Raw genomic sequence first — 20658 nt, forward strand, 5'->3', positions numbered from 1 at the left:
GCGACCGGGCCGGCCCGTGACGTCATCGCAGGGGGGCCTTAAAGGAGACGCGAGCAGAAAGGAGAGCTCGAGTAGAGGGAACTTCATTGCAAAGGGGAAAGGGGACACGTTGGGTCATTGTCCCGCCCCAAAGCAGGCGAAGGAGGGGGGGGGACACCGTGAGGAATGATGCCATAGGTGACACCATGGGGGACACAATGGGTGACATGATGGGTGATGTGATGGGCAATGCCATGGGTGACGCAATGGGTGACATGGGTGACACGACGGGTAACATGATGGACAATGTGATGGGTGACGCAATGGGTGATATGATGGACAACGCAATGGGGAACGCAATGCATGACATGATGGGTGACAGGATGCACGACATGATGGGCAACACAATGGGCAGCAGAATGGGTGACATGATGAGCAGCGTGATAGACAATGCAATGGGTAATGCGATGGGCGACACGATGAGTGACACTATGGACAATACAATGGGCAACATGATTGGCGATGCAATGGGTGAGATGATGGGCGATGTGATGGGCAACACAACGGGCGATACGATGAGCAATGTGATGGGCGACGCGATGGATGATGCAATGGGTGACACCATCACTGTATCACAGTGTGGAAGGTGCGAGGTCAGTGTGAAGGGCTGGTCATGGGGTTCAGGGATGGAGGGATGGGGTGGGAGGTCCCCGGCACAGTTCAGATTTCCTAGAATCGTGGAATGGTTTGGGTTGGAAGGGACCTCAAAGCCCACCCAGTTCCACCCCCTGCCATGGGCAGGGACACCTCCCACTGGATCAGAGGCTCAAAGCCCCATCCAACCTGGCCTGGAACACCTCCAGGGATGGAGCAGCCACCACTTCTCAGGCAACCTGGGCCAGTGGGAACAGCTTTGGTTTGGGGAACAACAGCCAAGGCCTAGATGAGTCCACGCCCAAAAGGTACTCAGCGTTGGCCCCAGTGTCCCATGTCGTGGTCAAGGGTGAGCAGGAGCACCTCGGGTGCTGCAGCCCCGCTCCTGGCCCAGGTGCCACGCTGCACCGTCACGTTTCCAGCTGCAGCAGCCAGAGCCGGGTGACTCCTCCGTGTCCCCCACCTCTTCATAAGGCACGGCGGGGGCTCAGATCCCGTGTTGGCATGCGCTGCCCTCAGCGCGACATCATTCGCACGAACTCTGCAGGCAGGAGAACATATAGAGAACATCCTGAAGGTCCCCAGGGATGCTCCCAGCCCCCTTCCCGATCTCTACCTTCGAAGTCCACCAGGCCGTCCCCGTTAAGATCCACATCCTTGAGTATTTCATCCACCTCCCGGTAGTTGAGCTGCTGCCCCAGGAGCTTGCGCATTGCCTCCCGCAGCTCGGCCATGCTGATCTGCCCGTCCCCATTGGTGTCGAACTGCACAGCAAGTGCCCATCGGCAACAGCTGCCCTGGGCATGCCAGCAGCGTGCCCACACCGCCATTCCCCCATCCCCTCACCTCACGGAAGGCATCACGCAGCTCCTTGATCCCAATCATATCCGCCGTCTCCGCCAGCATCTTGGGGCCCATCAGCTCCACAAAGTCATCAAAATCCACCTTGCCGCCAGCTGTGGAAGAAGGGAGGTGTCACTGGGATCACCAGGAGCAGGTCCGGAGGGGACCTCTCATACCCCATCACCTACTGATCTGCTGGGACAGCTCGATGAGCTCCATCTCGGTGGGCATGTAGCCCATGGTCCTCATGCACTCGCCCAGGTCCTTGTAGCTGATGTATCCGTCACGGTCCTTGTCAAATTCCCGGAAGGCCTGTTTCAACTCTGGGAGCAGTGCAGCATCACCATCGGCATCGCCGCACACCCCCACCCATCACCACATCACCACCCATCAACTGCGGTGAAGCCCCCAGCCCCATCCTCACCTTCGATCTCTTCTGGCCGCAGCTCTCGGTCCTGGCAAAGAGAAAATGGGAAGAAGCAAAGGCAGGGACCTTCCCCCACGGATCCCCTTGAGGATCCAGCCCCAAATTCTGTGCCGGCTCGCATGGTAGCGCATCCGGCAGGCACGCGGGAAGGGTGGCTGCGTACCAGCTGGGTGATGGCTATGCTCTGCCGCAGGAAGATGCAGGCCGGCCCCACCAGCCCCTGCAGCACTGAGTAATTCTGCAACGGAGGGGATTGCGTCGCATCCCCTGCCTCATCGGGGTCCCCGGGGCCAGCAGCTGAGGGACCGGAGCGTGGCTTCCCATCCTGCGGGGAGAGCGGACATGGGTGGCGAGGCAGGGGCCAAGCCCAGCTCCCCCCTCACCCTTCTCCTACCCTCCCTGGGCGTCCTTACCTTGGCAAGCCTCCGCTCAGGGGTCTTGGTGCAGTTGCCCATGGCTTGGGGTGGCCCCCGCGCCGCAGGACATGCCTGGCCACAGCTGAGGGGGTGCGGGAGCAGCCGGGGCTGCGCGGGGATTTGAGTTTTTTATGGAATATCTGGGGATATGCAGGGCAGGCGGCAGTGAGGGGGGGGGGGTCACCGTGCCCGCGCACACACATAATCCTCCGGATTATTCCCTGCTTGGCCGCTCTGCTCCAGATGTGGGGAGCCGCCCAGCTGTTCCCGCAGCCCCGGCAACGCTCACGCCTCCTGGAACCCCCCAAGACCCCAACCTCTCCCTCCACAGCCATTACCTCTCTGACAACGGGGCGTGGCTGGGGTCGCGGCCACTCGGCCCCATGTCGACGCTCCAGTGCGGACGTGCCACTGTGGCTGGGATGCCTGCATCCCTCAGGGGTGCTGGTGGTGCTGGGACGCCCCTGTCCCCGGAGCTGGGGAACGAGGCGGAGGCGACGGCTGCTGCGGGAGGTGCTGGGGGACACGGGGGGCACAGGGGTCGCGGTTCCCCGACGCTGTGGCCCACGGAAGAAGAAAAACATGTTGCTGTCCGCCCTGTCCCGACGCCTGCCACCAGACCCTGCTCTCCCGCAGAGGGAAACTGATCCCCTGAGCTCGGCATTCACCCCAACCCTCTGCCTCGAGCGGACGAGGCCACTGGCAGTTGGGGACGAGGCCGCTGATGACCGGGGACAAGGACGCTGCTGATAAGGAACAAACGTGGCTTCAAATGTGGGGAGAGCGGGGCTGGCTCTGGGCACCGAAGGGCTTGGGGGACTGTGGTTCCCCCCTCCTCAGGGCCGGGGGGGGGGGTCGGAACCGGGCGCCCCAGGGGGTAACGGGGGAGGGAGGCTGTGGGGGCTCCAATTTCAGCTGCGAAACCCGAGACGTACTGGTGCACCCGGCACGTGGCGGGGGAAGGGGGGCACTGGCCACGCCCCTTGGAGGCCGCGCCCCCTCTTGGGCGACAGTCATACTTGGGTCACGTCCACTTCCTTGAGGCCACGCCCATCGCCCTGTGGCCACACCCCCCGTGTCCTGGGCTGCACCCAGAGCAGTTGGACCAGGGAGGGAGGGGATTCTGACCCTCTGCTCCGCTCTGTGAGACCCACCTGGAGCCCTGCGTCCAGTTCTGGAGTCCTCAGCACAGGGAGGACATGGAGCTGTTGGAGCGAGTGCAGAGGAGGCCACGGAGATGATCCAAGGGCTGGAGCACCTCCTGTCCGAGGCCAGGCTGAGAGAGTTGGGGTTGTTCAGCCTGGAGAAGAGAAGGCTGGAGGGAGACCTTTAGAGCAGTTTCCAGGACTGAAAGGGGTTCCAGGAAAGCTGGGGAGGGACTCTTGATTGGGGAGTGCAGGGACAGGATGAGGGAAAGGGTTTGGAGCTGGAAGAGGGGAGATGGAGATGGGGTCTTGGGGAGAAATCAGCAAACTGATGGTGGAAGGCAGGGACAGGGCTGCAGGTCTGGACTTTGGAGCTGCTCACAAGTTCCTAGAAGCAGTTGATATTCCACCTGAAGGTGGGAGATGCTTCCTTTATGGAAACAATTTAGTTAACCAAAAGTGACCACCTCCCCAGATTACCCTTCTCCTACTCTGGTTGGGCAAAGAATCACAAAAACAGTCTTTTCAAATGAAAGGATGTCACCCACAAAGTAAGCAACTCCAACAGCCACTTCTCTGCAGGGGAACAACCCATAGGATGCCCAAGTTACCACCAGCTCTGCATTAAAGAGGGCACAAGGGCGGGGCTGAGCTGGAGGTGTGTGTGGAGGAATGCTGGGGCTTGTAGTGGCAGCTTCCCTGAACATCACAGATTCTCCTCTGCCTCCACGACTGGCCTTGTCTGGGGTCCATGGCTCCCACCCTGAGCACCATTCTGGCAAGATGTGCTCATAGTCCTGGGTTATTCGGTGTTGCAGACAACAGAGCAGGCCCTCCTCAGCGTGAGGCTGGAGAAGAGAAGTCTCTTGGGAGACCTTAGAGCAGCTTTCCAGGACTGAAAGGGGCTCCAGAAAAGCCGGAGAGGGGCTCTTGATCGGAGAGTGCAGGGACAGGATGAGGGGAAGTGTTTGGAGCTGAAAGAGGGAAGATGGAGATGAGATCTTGGGGAGAAATGTTTTGTTGTGAGGGTGGGGAGGCCCTGGCCCAGGTTGCCCAGAGCAGTGGTGGCTGCCTCATCCCTGGAGGTGTTGAAGGTCAGGTTGGATGGGGCTTGGAGCCCCTGATCCAGTGTGAAGTGTCCCTGCCCATGGCCGTGGTGGGACTGGATGGAGTCTGAGGTCCCTTCACACCGAACCCATCCCGTGGTTCTACGATCCCACACGGCCCCCAGCCCTGTGACCACGCCCCCACCCCATGGTCATGCAGCCGCGTTTTGGCCCCGCCTCTCAGAAGACGAGTGCTACAGCGTGGACACACCCCTCGCTTAGACCACGCCCTCTTCTCATGCCACGCCCCCTCGATCAGCCTGGCACGCTTCCCCCTCGCCGTTGTTGTCGCTCGCTGATGACGTCACGTCGTGCGCCGCAGCGGGGGCGGCTGAAGGTGACGGCGGCTCCGGTGCCGGTGCCCCCTCAGCCCCGCCATGGCCGCCCGGCAGCTGCTGGCGCTGCGGCGCCTGCCCGCCGCCTCCTACTCGGTGAGCGGGGACGGGAAGCGGCGGGCGATGCGGGGCGGGTGCCGCCGGGACCGCCGGTGCTGAACCTGTCTGTCCCCGCAGACCGCGCCCAAGAAGACGCAGTTCGGGTCGCTGCGGGATGAGGACCGGATCTTCACCAACCTCTACGGGCGGCACGACTGGAGGTGAGCACCGGGGCTGGGCGGGGGCCGGTGCCTCGCATGTCCCGGTGCAGCCCCGTCCCGGTGCCTTGCATGTCCCAGAGCATCGCAGTCACAGTGTATCCCAGTCTCAGTGTATCCCAGTCCTGGTGCCTCATATGGCCCGGTGCAGCCCAGTCCCAGTGCGTCTCAGTGCCTCACACATCCCAGGGCATCCAGTCGCAGTGCATCCTGTCCTGGTACATCCAATCCTGGTGCATCCCGGTGCCAATGCATCCAGTCCCAGTGCTTCATATGTCCCAGTACATCCCAGTCCTGAAGCATCCCAGTCCCAATGAATCCTGATACTGGTGCTTCACATGTCCTGATGCATCCCGGTCCCGGTGCCTTGCATCCAGCTACCTTGTGTCCCAGTGCGTTCCTGCTCACCCATCCTGGTGCATCCTGTCCCTATGCCACCCTTTCCAATGGCAGCGTGGCCAGTGCAGTGCAGTTTGGCTTGGCCCAGCCAGTCCCAGTGCTACCGGTTGTGCCATGCCCACAGGCTGCAGGGCGCCCTGCGCCGCGGCGACTGGTACAAGACAAAGGAGATCCTGCTCAAGGGAGTGGACTGGATCCTGGGTGAGATCAAGACTTCGGGGCTGCGGGGCCGCGGTGGTGCCGGTTTCCCCACCGGCCTCAAGTGGAGCTTCATGAACAAACCCCCGGATGGCAGGTGAGCCCTGTACCAGTGTGTCTCTGATTCCGGTGGGGTTCCCTCCTCACGGGGAGCCCGACCCTGACATCTCCACCCCCCAGACCCAAGTACCTGGTGGTGAACGCAGATGAGGGGGAGCCGGGCACCTGCAAGGACCGGGAGATCATGCGCCACGACCCCCACAAGCTGGTGGAGGGGTGCCTGGTGGCAGGGCGAGCCATGGGCGCCCGCGCCGCCTACATCTATATCCGTGGTGAATTCTACAACGAGGCTTCCAACCTGCAGGTGAGTGGCAATGGGGCAGGGACTCCACTGGCATAGAGCCCCCAGACCCACCCTCAGTGTCCCTCTCTGTGTGTCCTGTGCCACAGGTGGCCATCCAGGAAGCCTACAAGGCCGGGCTGCTGGGGAAGGATGCCTGTGGCTCCGGCTACGCCTTCGACGTCTTTGTGGTGCGTGGGGCCGGGGCCTACATCTGCGGGGAGGAGACGGCGCTGATTGAGTCCATCGAGGGCAAGCAGGGCAAACCGCGCCTCAAGCCGCCCTTCCCCGCAGACGTGGGTATGGCTGGGCCCTCCCTGCTTCCCAACCAGCTTGCACGGCTCTTGGTGGCCTGAGCCCTAATTTTGTAGAATCATTGAGTTTGGAAAAGCCCTCTAAGCTCATCCAGTCCAACCCCACCACACCAACCAAAGCATGTCCCCAGGTGCCACGGCCACACATGTTTTGAACCCCTCAGGGATGGGGACTTCACAGCTGCCTTGTGCAGCCTCTGCCAGGGCTTCACTGACCTTTTCCGTGAAGGAATAGTTCCCAATGTCCAATCTGAACCTCCCCTAGCACAACTTGAGGCCATTCCTTCTCAGCTTATCACTTGTCACTTGGGAGAAGAGCCCAGCACCCACCTGTCTCCAGCCTCCTTTTAGGCAGTTGTAAGAGTGTGATGAGGTCTCCCCTCAGCCTCCTCCAGACTAAACAATCCCAGTTCCACTCAAACATGGCCACTCAAAAGCAGGACACAATGGCAGCATCCAGACAAAAGCAGTTCTCCCCAAGCCACTGTCCTGCTGCTTTTGGTTGAGAGCTCCTGCTGCTTCTACGTGTCCCTTCCCATCCGGCTCACGTGGCTCTTGGTAGCACGAGCCCTAATTTCCACACAAAGGCAGCCACTTGGGAGCAGGACAAAATGGCAACAACCAGACAAAGCCAGTTGTCGTTAAGCCACCGTCTCTCTACTTCCAGGTGTCTTTGGCTGCCCCACCACAGTGGCCAATGTGGAGACGGTGTCCGTGGCCCCCACCATCTGCCGGCGTGGCGGCACCTGGTTTGCCGGCTTTGGGCGGGAGCGCAACTCTGGGACGAAACTCTTTAATATCTCGGGTCACGTCAACCACCCCTGCACCGTGGAGGAGGAGATGTCGGTGCCACTGAAGGAGCTAATCGAGAAGCACGCTGGTAAGTGCTGCTGGCCACCAAACTGCACCGGGATGGCGCTGGGCCTGGCTCAGCCCCTCCTGTCCTCGGCTCTTTGGCAGGGGGTGTCCGTGGGGGCTGGGACAACCTGCTGGCTGTCATCCCGGGGGGCTCCTCCACGCCGCTGCTCCCCAAGTCAGTGTGCGAGACGGTGCTGATGGACTTCGACGCCTTGGTGCAGGCACAGAGCGGGCTTGGCACGGCTGCTGTCATCGTCATGGATAAATCGGTAAGGGAGGAGCCCCCTCCCTGGCACCACGGTGCTGCTGTGGCATCCTCACCCTTCTCTCCCTCCCCAGACCGACATCATTAAAGCCATCGCTCGCCTCATCGAGTTCTACAAACACGAGAGCTGTGGGCAGTGCACACCCTGCCGAGAAGGTGAGCGGGGAGATCTGGAGGGAGCCTTTCCCTCCCTCTGAGCCCCTCACAGCTTTTCCCTCCCCGCAGGTGTCGACTGGATGAACAAGGTGATGGCGCGATTCGTGCAGGGCAACGCGCAGGCAGCCGAGATCGACGCACTGTGGGAAATCAGCAAGCAGATTGAGGGCCACACTATCTGTGCCCTGGGCGATGGCGCAGCCTGGCCCGTGCAGGTGCCAGGAGGGAATTTGCGGCTGGGAGCAGGATTTGGGAGGGCTGGCAGCCTTTCTTGTGCCTTGTTAACTCCCTTTGCTCTGCACAGGGTCTCATCCGCCACTTCCGACCGGAGTTGGAGGAGAGGATGCGGCGCTACGGTGAGGCCAAAGCCCGTGCAGCGTCAGCGTAAGGAGTCACCAGTGGAGCCGGCTGCCAGCGGTGCTTCCAGCCTCTGTGGGGGCAAGGGGGTTCCCGGAGCAGTTGGGGCTCCTCAATAAATGCTGCTGCACTCGCGGGCTCCTCTCGCTGCTGGGGCAATGAGGCTTTGGGCATAAAGCAATGGGAAGGGGCTGCCAGGGGGCTCTGGGTTCTGCTTCCCTGGAGCAGGGGATCCCTAGGGATCGGGGAACCACACAGCTGAGGTCTGGATACCCCCAGACTGGAGATCCTGACTCCGTGGAAGTCCATGTACCCTCTGGGGCTGGCAGGGAGGGCGCTGTGGGGCAGCACCTGGGTTTCCACAGCCACAGGTCCATCCCTGGGGACTCCACACCCTTTGTCATGACTGTGGTGACACCAGAGCATCTCCTGCCTGTCCTTGTGTCACGGGGATGGATTTCACCCCCTCCACCCCATGGTGAGGTGCTGGGGCCCATCCTTGTGCCACAACTTGGACCCCCCGCCACACGTGGTTTCAAACATGTTTTTTTTAACCAAATCACAGTGTTTGATGGCACCCATGGGCGCAGGGAGGCAGCAGCACCTACGGCTCAGCGCCGGTTCCCCACTTTGCAGCGAGGTCCACGTGCAGGCAGATACCACCATCTGCACCAAAGGAGCTCTGCCAGTGCCCTCCACCCCAAAAATGGCACCTGGGGTTCACCCCATCAGGCTGACCTCCTAGAGTGGGACGGCACGTCGGTCTTCTTGCGGTAGTGGCCAGGCACAAGCAGCTCCAGGGTGAGCTCAGTGATGATTGCCGTGAGCCCCCAGATGCGGTGGGGGCCGTTGAGGAAGACTGGCAGGGTGTAGCCGTAGCGGCCGGCGGTGCGGAAGTGTGTGTAGCCCTGGTTCTCCTCACGCAGGAGATGATCCAAGGACAGCGTGAAGACCTCCTCCACCTGCGGACACAGCATGGAGGTGGGGTGGCCACGGCATCACCGAGGCAGCCGGGGAAGGGGGTCTGGTGTCACTCACCTCGTCAGGGTTGGGAGTCAGCGTTAGGTCCTCCAGAGGTCCCAAGTTGGCCACGATGGGAGCCACCAGCTGTCCCTGCTGGAAGGAGGGGTCTGGAAGGGGCAGGAGTGCCAGGCTCCTGGCCCCAGTGCCACCCAAACCCAGCGCGTGCCTGTCACCTGACACTTCTGCAGACGGTGCCCTGTGTCCCTTTCACTGCCCAGCCCTGTCCCTGCTGCCTTGTTCTTGCCACCCTGCCCTTATCACCTCTTTCCTGGCCACCCCCCCCGCCGATACTTGTTACCTCCTGCCCTTGTGTCCTTGTCCTCTTCATCCTCATCACCCCCCACCCTCGGTGGCCCCAGCCCCTGTCCCACCGTGGTGTCCTTGTTGTCTCCCTGTCCTTGTCTGTCCCCCCATCCCTGTCCACTCCCTCATCCTGGTGTTCCCCCCGGTGCCAGCAGCTGGTGTCTCATTCTGCCACCCCCCCCAGTATGGTACCCAGTGTGTCCCCCTGGTACCATGCCCAGTTGGGCAGCACTCACAGCTGTCACCCCCCGGTGTCCCCGTTCCCCCTGTTGTCCCTTGTCCCCTCAGGTCCCCCTTGTCCCGTACCTGATTGGACGGCACTCGCAGTTGTCACCCCCCGATCCTCCTGGTGTCCCCGTCCCAGTACCCGGTCAGGCAGCACTCGCAGCTGTCACCTCCCGGTGTCCCCATTCCCCTCACTGTCCCCGTTCCCCGGTTGGGCAGCGCTCGCCGCTGTCACCCCCTGGTCCCCTCCCGGTCCCCTCGGTGTCCTCATTCCCTGGTCCCGTACCCGGTCAGGTAGCCCTCGCAGCTGTCACTCCCCGTTCCCCTCCCGTTACCCCGGTTCCCGGTCCCTGTACCCGCTCGGGCAGCGCTCCCAGCTGCCCCCACACGCTCTCCCGGTCCCGTACCCCGTCGGGCAGCGCCCGCAGCTGCCCCCACACGCTCTCTGCCCGCAGCCGCAGCCCCAGCTCCTCCCGCGTCTCCCGCAGCGCCGTGGCCGCCGCGTCGCGATCCGCCGGGTCCCGCCGCCCCCCGGGGAAGCTGCAACAAGGGAGAGGTCGGTGGAACGGGCCGGGGGGTGGTGCGCGGGGGTCGCCGGTGTACCGTTTCGCCCCCCCCCCCGTACCTGACGTCGCCGCTGTGGGGGCCGCTGAGGCAGCGGGAGCGGAGCGTGAAGAGCAGCGCGGGGCGGCCCCGCCGCGAGCACAGCGGCACCAGCACCGCCGCCGCCGCCCGCACCGCACCGCCCAGCGCCGCCCGGCACCGCCGCTCCGCCCCGGGGCTCAGCACCGCCGCCGCGCACCCCACCTCCGGCATGGCACCGGCACCGCCCCTCCGGGACCGGGGAGCGACCGATAACCGGCACCGCCCCCCCGGGACCGGGGAGGGACCGATTACCGGCACCGCCCCTCCGGGACCGGGGAGGGACCGATTACTGGCACCGCCTCCAACTCGCCCGGGACCGGGGAGGGAGCGGTTACCGACATCGCTCTCAGAACTGACCCCACCTTCCCCGGGACAGGGCAACAGGAGGGAGCGATAACCGGCACCACCTCCCCATGGCACCGAGGACAGACTGGTTACTGACACTGCCCCTGAGCCTATCCCAGCCTCTCCCATGGCACCGGTGCCACTTCCCTGCCGGTAACGGGCACGGCCACTCCACACCGGGGCTCAGCAGCCCCGACCCTGAGAGGAACCAGTTACGGGCACCAACCCCCACCCCCGCAGCAGCAGCTGGGCACCTGCCAGAGGGTAGTCACCCCCTCAAAGTGGGCAACCACTACACCTGGGTGGGCAACCTCGCTGGTGGGTGGGCAACTGCCCCACCATGTGTGTAACAGCACCATTCCCGTGTGTGCAACCACCTCCCAGACGTGCAACTGCCCCGCTGCCAGGCGCCCACTGTCAGGCCAGGTGTGCAGCACCACCCCTGAGTGTGCAAGCCCTGCGCCCCTCCTGTTGCACATGGAACACCCCTGGGTGTGCAACAGCCCCTGCTGGGTGTGCACACACCCCCCCCGGCTTTGCACACACCCCTCAGGGTGTGCAAGCCCAGCTCCAGCTCCCAGCACTCTACCAGCACCCCAGAATTATCCATAGCTTTTAACGAGCAGCGCCAGCCCCAGTGCCCCTTGTACAGCTGAGTGTGAAAAATCGGGGTCTTTGGGAAGGCAGCGATGGTTCCAGGCAGGAATTCCCACTGTCACAACAGCCCTAATTGGGTCCAAAGGTGGGAAAAGGCTCCTGGAACGACCAGTTGGGAAACAGAAGAGGGATTTCTGCTGGAGGAGAGATGCGACAGAGGTGCCGTTGCCCATGGAGAGAGGATGGATGCAACCAGGTCTCCTGGGATCAATCCCACACCCAGCCTGGTGGATAAAGGGTTGGGGAAGAGCACGGAATAGGAGGGACATGGCACCGGTAGCTGGAACGGGGAGGGAATGCCAGAGAGCAACAGACACTGAGACGCCGCCTTCATCTCTCAGCATTAAATGATTTTAAAAAACTGTATAGAAATCATCACTCTTCCATTGTTTTTTGCCTCCAGAGCCCGGCATTAGCTCCACAATTCCACTCGTCTCCGGCTTCAGCGAAATCTCCTCTCCTCCCAGACATACCGCTTCCCTGTGGGAACCTTGCGGAAAAACAGGCTGTTCCCTCGGCTCATGTTGCCCTGGAAGAGGGAGAAGATTCCCGTTGGGTGAATCGGGGGTGCCCGAGCCCCACAGGAGCCCCCCAGGTCCCGCAGGACTCCCACCCATCCCTTCGCATCCTGGCACATCCCAGCTCCAGCTGCTTACCTCCCGGCGCAGCTGGCTCCAGCAGTCCAGCCAGGAGGAGTAGGTGGGTGCATAGGGCAGGAGGCCCCCAGCCAGCCTGGGGAAGGGAGATCCACAAGGAATTATTCCCACTCAGGGCTGAGCTGGTGGAATCAGAGCCGTCCCCTCTAGAGATCCACACTCAGCTCAGACCCCTTTGACGCCGGGCTCCCCCCCACACCTCCAACCTCAGAGTGTGCTGGAAACCTCTGCTGAGCAGGATCTCTGGAAAGGTGATCTGGGGGCTGATCTGGCAGCCCAGCGGCGCGCGCTCGCCCTTGGAGCGGGTCAGGAGCTGGTGGGACTCACCCGCAGTTGTTGACAGCCATGAGGTTGGAGACCAGCACGAAGGGGTAGGTCAGCATGCTAGCGAAGAACTGCAGGGAGAACGGGACTGGTTGGCTGCGGATCCTGCACGGATCCCTGTTTCCCTCCACAAGCCCCAAAAGATCTCTATGAAACCCCCGGAGAGAGCCCTATCTGCAGGATCCACGCGAACCCTGGCCAAGACCATGAGCCAGCAGGCATGCAGGGTCGCACACCTCCTCCACGGAGGGCTGGTTCCTCCAGAGCACAGGCCAGCAGCCACAGGACAGTCAGGATTACAGGAACACAGCATTCCCTTGGGAAAAGAGGACTCATTTCTCCCTCCCTGCCAGGAAACTCAGGGATATACTCACTCCAGTGACTGCTTGGGAGTAGCTCTTCATCTCAGCCATGGTTGAGACCTGCGGGAGGAGAAAAGGCGCTGTTGGCCCCCACAGAGCTGCTCTGTCCGCTTTGTTTGTCCCTGGTCCCTTCCCAGTGCCGGTGATGCCACCAGAGAGTCCCCAGCTCTCTGAGGCGGGTGCAAAGCCCATACCCCATTCTCCAGTGCGTAGGTGTTGATGAGGTAGGCCAGCATGTTGCAGAGCCAGAGGGAAAGGATGTCCCCCAGGAGCCGTGGGATGAGGCCACTGGAAGAGAGGAAGCAGCGGGAATGTGAGCCTAGAGAAGACAGGGATCCGGAGAAAAGCTGGGTGGAGGGGGAAATCCACCCTGGGAATAGGGATGCTCGGATAAAAGGTTCCCAGAGGGCACGGGTGCTGCCAGAGGGATCCCAGCCACCCCATAAATAGCATTCCCAGGAAGGGTTGCTCTCTTTCAAAGTCCCCAGGCACTGGACGTCACCCCTGCCGGCCCTGGGCTTGCCGGATCTGTGCCGGGAATCCCGCTTGGGAGGGCAGAGTGAGACAGGAGCGCAGAAGGAACACCCGAGCTGTGAGAGAGGATTCCAGGGATGGATTCCGCTGCCCATGTTGCCAGCACTCACGCGAAGAAGCCCAGGATTCCCTCTTCCCGGTAAATCGTAGTGAAGGCGCTGAGTGTGCCGCTGTGCCAAGGAGGAAGAGAAGAACGCTGGGGTCAGCGGGGCCTCCACAGGCCGGCATTCCTGCCCGGCAGCTCCCTGTCCGTACCTGTACTTTGTCTCCCGGCCGATGAATTGCACCATGCAGCGCAGGGTGATCACTGCGGGCAGAGACGAGCATCAGCCGGGGCACAGCGATGCCTTGGAACGAGGCGGGAATATCGCCAGGCTGGCACACGCCAGCTCTGGAGTGGCACCTACCGTGAAAGGGGTGCGTGATGAGCGTGGCAGCAGAACGAGCGACCATCTCCCGGGATGTCTAGCGAGAAACAGACAGTCAGGGAGGGAACGCAGTCGGTAGAGCTGGAAATGGGCACCTCTGCCACCCCAGTACCCTCCTCTTCTTCCTCACCTCCTTGAGGACCTGCTCCAGCGAGGACACAGGTTCCTTTTTGCTGGCTCCAGGCTGCGAAGGGGAAGACGTGTCAGGTGGGAAACAGTTTCCTGGGAAGGAACTGCACGCTCCTCACCATCACTGAAAGGCTCCAGACAACCAGTGCGGGATTGGCAGGCCCGGATGGGAGAGAGGGAGCGAAGAGAGGGATGGCAGGGGGGGGAGAGAGAGGAGGGGAAGAGGGAAGAGAAGGAGGGAGGAATGGCAGGGATGGGATGAGGTGGAGAAAGAGAGAGAAGCAGGATAAGGTGAGATAGAAGTAAGGAGAGAGGAAAGAAAGGGAGGGAGGGAGGGACGAAAGAACAGGAGGGAGGAAGGGGGAGAGGGAGGAACGGCAAGGATAGAAGAGAAAGAAGAAGAGTGGGAGGGATCACGAGGATGGGAGGGAAGGAAGAAAGTGGCCCTATGCTCACCTCAGCCTGCTCGGCTTCCTGGTACTGCTGTGGAGTAAAGGGCAAAGTCAGCAGGGCCGGGCGCTACAGCCAGCACTGCAGGGAGGGGTTCCGCCCATCCCTGCTCCCGAGCCCCAGTTACCCCAGCATTGCATCTGGCTCCCTCCCGGTACCTGCAGCACTTTGCTGTGCACGACGGTGCCGATGGCGCTGGAGCAGAGACGCGGGGTGAGGCCCTTGAAGAGTCCCGCTCGGCCATCCAGCTTCACGATGTGCTTGGCTGAGAACAGCAGGCACTGGTCACGCCACCGGCGACCGGTCATAGCACCAAGGCCCCTCCACACCCCGCAGGGAGGGGGAACCGGGGCTGCACTCACCGTAGGCGAAGAGACCGGGGAGTTGGTAGACCTGGCGTCCGAAGATATTCCTGCCCAGGGTGGGCGGCAGCGGCTCGTACCCGACCTGCGGTGGGAGCAGCACTGGTACTGATACCGAGCCTGGGCCCTGCCGCCCCAGCCCCCGTAGCCGGTACCGGGCTTGGTGCCCTTCCCGGCCCCCACAGCCAGTACAGCAGGTGGTACTGGTGCCCCCTGCCGCTACGGCACCTGCTGCCAGTGCCAGTAACGGTTCCCCCCTAGCTCCCAGTAGCCGGTACTGGTGCCCGCCGATGCCACCTCGACCCCTGTATCCGGCACCGGTGTCCCCACTGCTACAGCCCATGCAGCCGGTACCAAAGCCCCCAGCCCATGCAGCGGATACCGTTGCTCCCAGGTCATGCAGCCGGTACCAGTGAACCCCGCGCCGTCTCGGCCCCTGCAGCCGGTGCCCGTACCGGTGCCGGTACCCTCTCCGCCTGCGCCGCCCCAGCCGGTGCCGGTAGCGGAGCGGGCCCGCCCTTACCTGCACGAGGACCTTGACGTACATAAGGGGCTGTGAGAGCACCGTGAGCCCCGAGCCCAGCAGCACCTGCGAGGCCGTGTCCGCCATGCTGCCCCGGCCCCGACCGCGCTTCCGCCTCCACCCCCCGCGCTTCCGGCGCCGCGCGCGCGTACTTCCGGTCTGGAGGGGCGACGGCGAGACGGGCGTCGCGTCGCCATGAAAACGGGGCCTGGCGGGGGCGCTGGGCGGGGAGAGAGCTTGGAGATCAAGGCCAGTTGTCCCTGTTCTCCTCTGAGCTACTCTCGAGCGCCTCGTCTGCCCGGCTTTTAAACCTCTGCAGGCCTGGGGGCTCTATGGCCGCCTGGGTAGCCTCTGCCAGGGCATGAGAACCCTCTGAGTGAAGAAATTGTTCCTGATGTCCGAGCTGAACCTGCCCTCGTGCAACTTGAGGCCGTTTCCTCTCCTTCCATCACTTGGTTGAAAAGCCAAGCACCCACCTCACCTCACCCTCCTTTCCAGGAGCTGCAGAGAGCGATGAGGCCTCTCCTCGGCCTTCTCTGTGTTCAGTCCTGGGTTCAATTCTGGGCCCCTCACTACAAGAAGGACATTGAGGAGCTGGAGAACATCCAAAGAAGGGAGCAGAGCTGGGGAAGGGGCTGGAGAACAAGGGTTATGAGAGGCAGCTGTGGGACCTGGGGCTGTTCAGCCTGGAGAAAAGGAGGCTGAGGGGAGACCTCATCGCTCTCTGCAGCTCCTGGAGAGGAGGTTGTGGTGAGGTGTGTGCTGGGCTCTTTTCACAAGTGTCAGGGGACAGGAAAAGGGGGAATGGCCTCAAGCTGCGCTGGCACAGGTTCAGACTTGGATATCAGGAAAAAAATTTTCACAGAGCGGGTCATCAGGCTCTGGCAGAGGCTGCCCAGGGAGGTGGTGGAATCACCATCCCTGGAGGGGTTCAAAAGACGGGTAGACGAGGTGCTCAGGTGTCTGGTTTAGTGGCAGATAGGAGTGGTTGGACTCAATGATCTGAGAGGCCTTTTCCAACCTAAGGATTCTATGATTCTTCTCCAGGCTAAACAGCCCCAGGTCCCTCAGCCACCCCTTGTAACCCCTGTTCTTCAGCCCCTTCCCCAGCTCCGTTCCCTTCTCTGAACACGCTCCAGCAGTATTGCACACCTTCTCTCTTATTTCCACAAACACACCCTTTTCTGAAGCATTTGCTCTGATTTCTGACCAAGAGCTTTAATCAGGAAACTCGGCAAGAAAACTGTACACGGGTCAGAGCTCATCACAGCCCTCTGAGAGGGAACACTCCTGTATGAGGGCAACCGATAGATGTTTGAGGAAACATACCCTCTCGTAGCTGTCTTCTTTGAAGGCTGTTCCACTTTCTTGGCAGATTTAGACAGATTACCAAGTCTGGCAAAGTCTGCAAAATGCTAAGCCATCCTTAGGGCAGAACCACAGAATTGTTTAGGTTGGAAAAGACCTTTAAGATGATCAAATCCAACCTTCAACCTGCCAAGCCCACCACTCAACCATGTCCCCAAGTGCCACATCCCTCAGCTGCTCCAAGAACTTTTGTTTTCCAGACCCTTCCCTAGCTCTGTTCCCTTCTCCAGAAGCGCTCCAGCCCCTTGATGTCCTTCTTGGAGTGAGGGGCCCAAAACTAAACCCAGGATTCAAGATGGAGCCTTGAGGGACGATCCCTTCCCTGCTCTTGCTGGCTGCACTGTTCCTGACACAGACCAGGACACCGAAATAGTGACTTGGAAACGGTGAGGCAGAATGTCAACTGCAATGTGTTAAAACAAAATTGATGACTACAAAACTGTAAGGACCCTGATCCTCTTGTCGCCCAAAGTTGTTAAGTCTGACAGCTCAGGTACAGCCAAGCTTTAACGACTCGGGGTGGGATGAATTTCATCCCCTGGGTGTGCAACGAGTTCCCAGGAATAGGGTGGGCTTGTCATTTTGTGGAGAAGTTATGAAGACACCTCTGTGTATCCAAAGTTCTCCAAAATCACTGTTGGGTAGAAGCACTCTGGGGATGAATCCTGGGTCTGTATAAAGCGCAACTTGCCTTAATAATTAAGTTAAATTATTAAGCGTAAATTTGTTTCAATGCTCTTGTCCTCCTTGGCCCCCTGGGTCACAGCTGGCTCATGTTCAGCTGCTGTTGCCCGGCACCTCCAGGTCCTTCTCCTCCAGGCAGCTTCTCAGTCTCTCTCCCCCAAGCCTGGAGCTGCATCGCGGCCTGAGGTGCTGTTGCAGCACAGGGGCTATTGTGGTGCAAGGCCAGGGGACACAAGGCAGTCATGCAGGCACAGCACGATGGAAGCAGCTGTTCCCCCATGGAATCATGGACACTTTAATCCCGAGCACAAGCAGAAGGGGTGGCGAGGGGCACACGAGCCCTGTGTCGGGGCGTGGTGGTTGCCTGACCCCCCTGCTGCCCCCTTTGCCTGTCCTGCCACCGCCCCGTTCCCGCTACGGGGGATGCATCCCGGGGAGAATCACCAGTGCCACGGTGAATGCTCGGGCGGTGCCGTACCACCGCGCTCATGCCACCGCCTGGCTGTAACTGCTCCTTGGCAGTGTGGCAGCCAGCCCAGGCTCCGGCTGCCCTGGGAAGGGTCCCACCAGAGCCACCACCAGCCCCTGCTCTGGCTGCACCATCTACCCTCGGGCTCCCAGGAGGAGCTGGCTGCCTGCAGGGGCTGGAGGAGCCTGGCCTGGCCTGGCCTGGGGGGCACAGGAGAGGGATTGGACCTGCTCGGAGCACCGGGAATGCTGGCACCAGGCTGGGACAGTGCTGGGGACAAGCGTCCCTGCAGGATTGTCCCCTTTGGGATGGAGTGCACCACGCTTGTGGGCTCAGGCTCACCAGGACACCGGCATAGCTCTGGTGGACAGCATTTATCCGGTGCAGGACATTCCTTGCTCTCCTGCTCAGCAGCCGCTTCCTCCTCTGTTGCTTCAGCTGTATCTTCTCTGTCCTTCCCGCTCCAAAAGTGGTGGCACCTGTGGACTCACCGGCTGCGCTGGACTGTTGAGGAGAGCCACCCACCCAGTGTGGAGCCACCAAAGGCCACTTCCATGGTGTAGCTATTGGAGATGCCCAGGTGCCACAGGACACCCCTGCCCGTTGCCGCCTTGCTCCTCTGCACCTGGAACTTGCAGCTGGGGAAGGAGAACTGGCAGCAGCCCCGGGGTCTGCGTGGTGGGGATGCATCCGGGCACACGCACAGCACAGCGCCCGCACTCCCTGTGGCAGTGAGGATACCGTGCCCACCTTGGCAGGAGCCTTTTTGCTCAGCATGAAGATGTGCTGGGGCAGCCACAGCCCTGTGCCAACCCCACTGCCATCACAACCGTAAATGAAGACGTTGTTCTTCCAGCTGTGTTTGTGGAAGATGCAGTACAGCACCACCTCCTGCTCCGCCAGCAATCTGCACATCAGGATATGGCCTCTGGCACTGCTGCCAACCTCCTGGCTCCCTGTGCCATCACCTCCTGCTCCACCAGCACCCCGCACGCATCAGGATATGGCCACTGGCACTGCCGCCACCCCGCCAGCTCCCGTGGCCCCACCTCACCTCTCCACCATGGCCCACAGGTGCCACACACCGGGGAAGGAGCTACTGTCCGCCATCCCATAAGCCTGGTTGGGATCGCGGCCAGCCAGGGAGTAGTGGCAATTGCCCACCAGCACCCCATCGGGATTGAACACAGGCACCACCTTGAAGACGAAGAGCTGGCGCAGGAGCCTGGCATCAGCATGGGCGCTGAGCAGGAAATCCAGGAATCCCCGCATGGCTCAGGAGCCGCTGCTCTCACCAGGATACGCACAGGCACTCAGCACCACTGCCCGTTTGCCGGCCACACCGCTGGGCCTGGTGATGGTCAGCAGGAAGACGGTGTTCCCGACAGGCTGCGGCACAGCACCCGCACCGCACAGTACCAGGAGCACTCCGGGTCACATGCCAGAGCCCGCAGGTAGCGCTGCAGGTTGGAGTAGGTGTAGGGGTAGAAGTGGGCGAAGAAACAGGTTTCGGCATCGTGTGGGAAGTGCGACGTCCAGGAGAGGCAGAAAACAGCTATCTCCTCACCACCACTGCCCGGGTAGTAGCAGATGTTGGCCCCAACCTGGTGCCAGCCAATGCTGTGCATCCCACTGGGAGTAGAACAGCGGCTGCATGCCCTCGCCGTAGAGGCTCTTTAGCTTGACCAGGTAGGCGATGGTGAAGCGATAGAGTTGATCTTTCTGGGTGTTTTGGATGCGAAAATATCACCGTGTGTGCTTAGCGGTATAGAGGTCCAGCCGCAGTCTCAGCACATACTCAAAGGGGCCCCTGCGTGGCAGGACAGGCCACGCTCTGGATCCCAGCCCCGTTCCAAATCCTTGCCCCACCATTCCCACTGCCCCAGCCCCTCTCTTACACCACGACGGCTCGCTGGAGGTTCGAAGCGGGCAGGGGACCCTGGGCTGAGGGGAGGGTGAAGAGGGTGCGCAGCTGCCCCGGCGACCCGCAGTGCCGTGCTGAAGGGAGCAGAGTGCTGCAGCATAGGGACAGATCTGGAGTCCCAGGGGCTGCAACAACATTGGGAAAGGCTGGGAAGCTCCCCCAAGGAGCCCAAACTGGAAGAGTTGGAGTGGGGACGCTCCCAAAGCCACCACCACCCCAAGGCAGAGGAAAGGAGGGGCTGGGAGGGGGCAGCTCCGGGATGGGGGGCAATGGGATCACACTCACAACTCAGCTCCTGCCTAGGACCCGCGGGGGGCTCCTCGATGGGGTTCCCTGGGAACACCAGGCTCTTCTGCCCACACGACTCCTGGCCTTGGGGAGAGCAGTGCTGCATCACAACCGGCTGGGGACAGGGGAGGACGTGGCCCCTCAGCCACCGCTCACCTTGGAAGTAGCCGAAGTAGCGCAGGTGGCTGCGCATGAAGCGGTCGTAGGGTGCGGGGAGTAGCCCCGCGTTCCCTTCCCCATCTGTGGGGAGCCCCGAGTGCCGCATGGGCACCAGTGCGACCTCGCTCTGGGGCGGCAGCGCCAGGGAGCCACATCGTGGTCGCTGAGCGACCAGCTGGCAGTGGGGAGGGACTGGGAGCAGAACTGGGAAGGGAGCCAGAGGGAGGAAAGGTGCAAGCACTGAGCTCCTCTTCCCTCATCCAGCAGCGCTGTAGCCCCAGCGCAAGTGGCCACCAGATTTATGAGACTCTGCCCTTAAAAGCTGGAATGACGTGGAGCTGTTGGAGCGAGTGCAGAGGCCACAGAGACGATCCAAGAGCTGGAGCGCCTCCTGTACAAGAAGAGAGTTGGGGTTGTTGAGCCTGGAGAAGAGAAGGCTGCTGGGAGACCTTAGAGCAGCTTCCAGGACTGAAAGGGGCTGGCGAGGGGCTCTTGTTCAGGGAGGGCAGGAACAGAACGAGGGGAATGGTTTGGAGCTGGAAAAGGGGAGATGGAGATGAGATCTTATGGAGAAATGTTTTGTTGTGAGGGTGGGGAGGCCCTGGCCCAGGTTGCCCAGAGCAGTGGTGGCTGCCCCATCCCTGGAGGTGTTGAAGACCACGTTGGATGGGGCTTGGAGCCCCTGATGCAGTGGGAGTCCCTGCCCATGGCAGGGGGTGGGACTGGATGGGCTTTGAGGTCCCTTCCAGCC

The 20658-nt window shown here is 61.7% G+C and overlaps 5 protein-coding genes across 12 annotated transcripts; 1 reads left to right on the top strand and 4 right to left on the bottom strand.

Annotated features, from left to right (window-relative positions):
* Window positions 1–22: 22 nt before the first annotated feature.
* CABP2 (calcium binding protein 2) lies at window positions 23–4686 on the bottom strand. 5 transcript variants are annotated; one of them, XM_054068659.1, is made up of 9 exons: window positions 3474–4686; window positions 2658–2876; window positions 2317–2459; window positions 2067–2228; window positions 1901–1931; window positions 1665–1799; window positions 1480–1589; window positions 1250–1397; window positions 66–1174 (listed from the first exon to the last, which is right to left on the bottom strand). In XM_054068659.1, the coding sequence occupies exons 3-9, from the start codon at window positions 2356–2358 to the stop codon at window positions 1149–1151; spliced, it is 654 nt and encodes a 217-aa protein (XP_053924634.1). In that variant the 5' UTR covers window positions 2359–2459; window positions 2658–2876; window positions 3474–4686; the 3' UTR covers window positions 66–1148. The 5 variants fall into 5 exon arrangements, with proteins under 5 accessions (XP_053924633.1, XP_053924631.1, XP_053924632.1 ...); XM_054068660.1 differs by having other exon boundaries at window positions 2317–2427; window positions 3474–3607; XM_054068656.1 differs by lacking the exon at window positions 3474–4686 and having other exon boundaries at window positions 46–1174; window positions 2317–2427; window positions 2658–3127.
* Window positions 4687–4841: 155 nt separating this feature from the next.
* On the top strand, window positions 4842–8182 carry NDUFV1 (NADH:ubiquinone oxidoreductase core subunit V1). Its single transcript, XM_054068650.1, has 10 exons — window positions 4842–5001; window positions 5083–5165; window positions 5686–5856; window positions 5940–6123; window positions 6210–6399; window positions 7081–7293; window positions 7374–7540; window positions 7611–7692; window positions 7762–7907; window positions 7997–8182. Exons 1-10 carry the CDS (start codon window positions 4948–4950, stop codon window positions 8078–8080), a joined length of 1374 nt encoding a protein of 457 aa, XP_053924625.1. The 5' UTR covers window positions 4842–4947; the 3' UTR covers window positions 8081–8182.
* Window positions 8183–8330: 148 nt separating this feature from the next.
* On the bottom strand, window positions 8331–10433 carry NUDT8 (nudix hydrolase 8). 4 transcript variants are annotated; one of them, XM_054068653.1, is made up of 4 exons: window positions 10226–10433; window positions 9957–10140; window positions 9088–9162; window positions 8331–9011 (listed from the first exon to the last, which is right to left on the bottom strand). In XM_054068653.1, the coding sequence occupies exons 1-4, from the start codon at window positions 10414–10416 to the stop codon at window positions 8778–8780; spliced, it is 684 nt and encodes a 227-aa protein (XP_053924628.1). In that variant the 5' UTR covers window positions 10417–10433; the 3' UTR covers window positions 8331–8777. The 4 variants fall into 4 exon arrangements, with proteins under 4 accessions (XP_053924628.1, XP_053924627.1, XP_053924630.1 ...); XM_054068652.1 differs by having other exon boundaries at window positions 9088–9165; XM_054068655.1 differs by having other exon boundaries at window positions 10008–10140; window positions 10226–10432.
* A 1136-nt stretch (window positions 10434–11569) lies between these two features.
* On the bottom strand, window positions 11570–15170 carry MTCH2 (mitochondrial carrier 2). Its single transcript, XM_054068022.1, has 13 exons — window positions 15016–15170; window positions 14493–14577; window positions 14289–14395; window positions 14137–14163; window positions 13682–13735; window positions 13531–13588; window positions 13379–13430; window positions 13234–13293; window positions 12784–12877; window positions 12602–12649; window positions 12231–12298; window positions 11904–11979; window positions 11570–11776 (listed from the first exon to the last, which is right to left on the bottom strand). Exons 1-13 carry the CDS (start codon window positions 15100–15102, stop codon window positions 11690–11692), a joined length of 903 nt encoding a protein of 300 aa, XP_053923997.1. The 5' UTR covers window positions 15103–15170; the 3' UTR covers window positions 11570–11689.
* A 2500-nt stretch (window positions 15171–17670) lies between these two features.
* AGBL2 (AGBL carboxypeptidase 2) lies at window positions 17671–20013 on the bottom strand. Its single transcript, XM_054067097.1, is given in 10 exon segments — window positions 17671–17736; window positions 17879–18015; window positions 18062–18188; window positions 18287–18443; window positions 18591–18921; window positions 18924–19156; window positions 19158–19346; window positions 19435–19585; window positions 19746–19832; window positions 19905–20013. Coding segments are annotated over 10 exon segments (1587 nt in total).
* Window positions 20014–20658: the final 645 nt, after the last annotated feature.

The sequence above is a fragment of the Cuculus canorus genome, chromosome 5 (assembly GCF_017976375.1).
Source record: "Cuculus canorus isolate bCucCan1 chromosome 5, bCucCan1.pri, whole genome shotgun sequence".
In the NCBI taxonomy this organism is placed as follows: domain Eukaryota; kingdom Metazoa; phylum Chordata; class Aves; order Cuculiformes; family Cuculidae; genus Cuculus; species Cuculus canorus.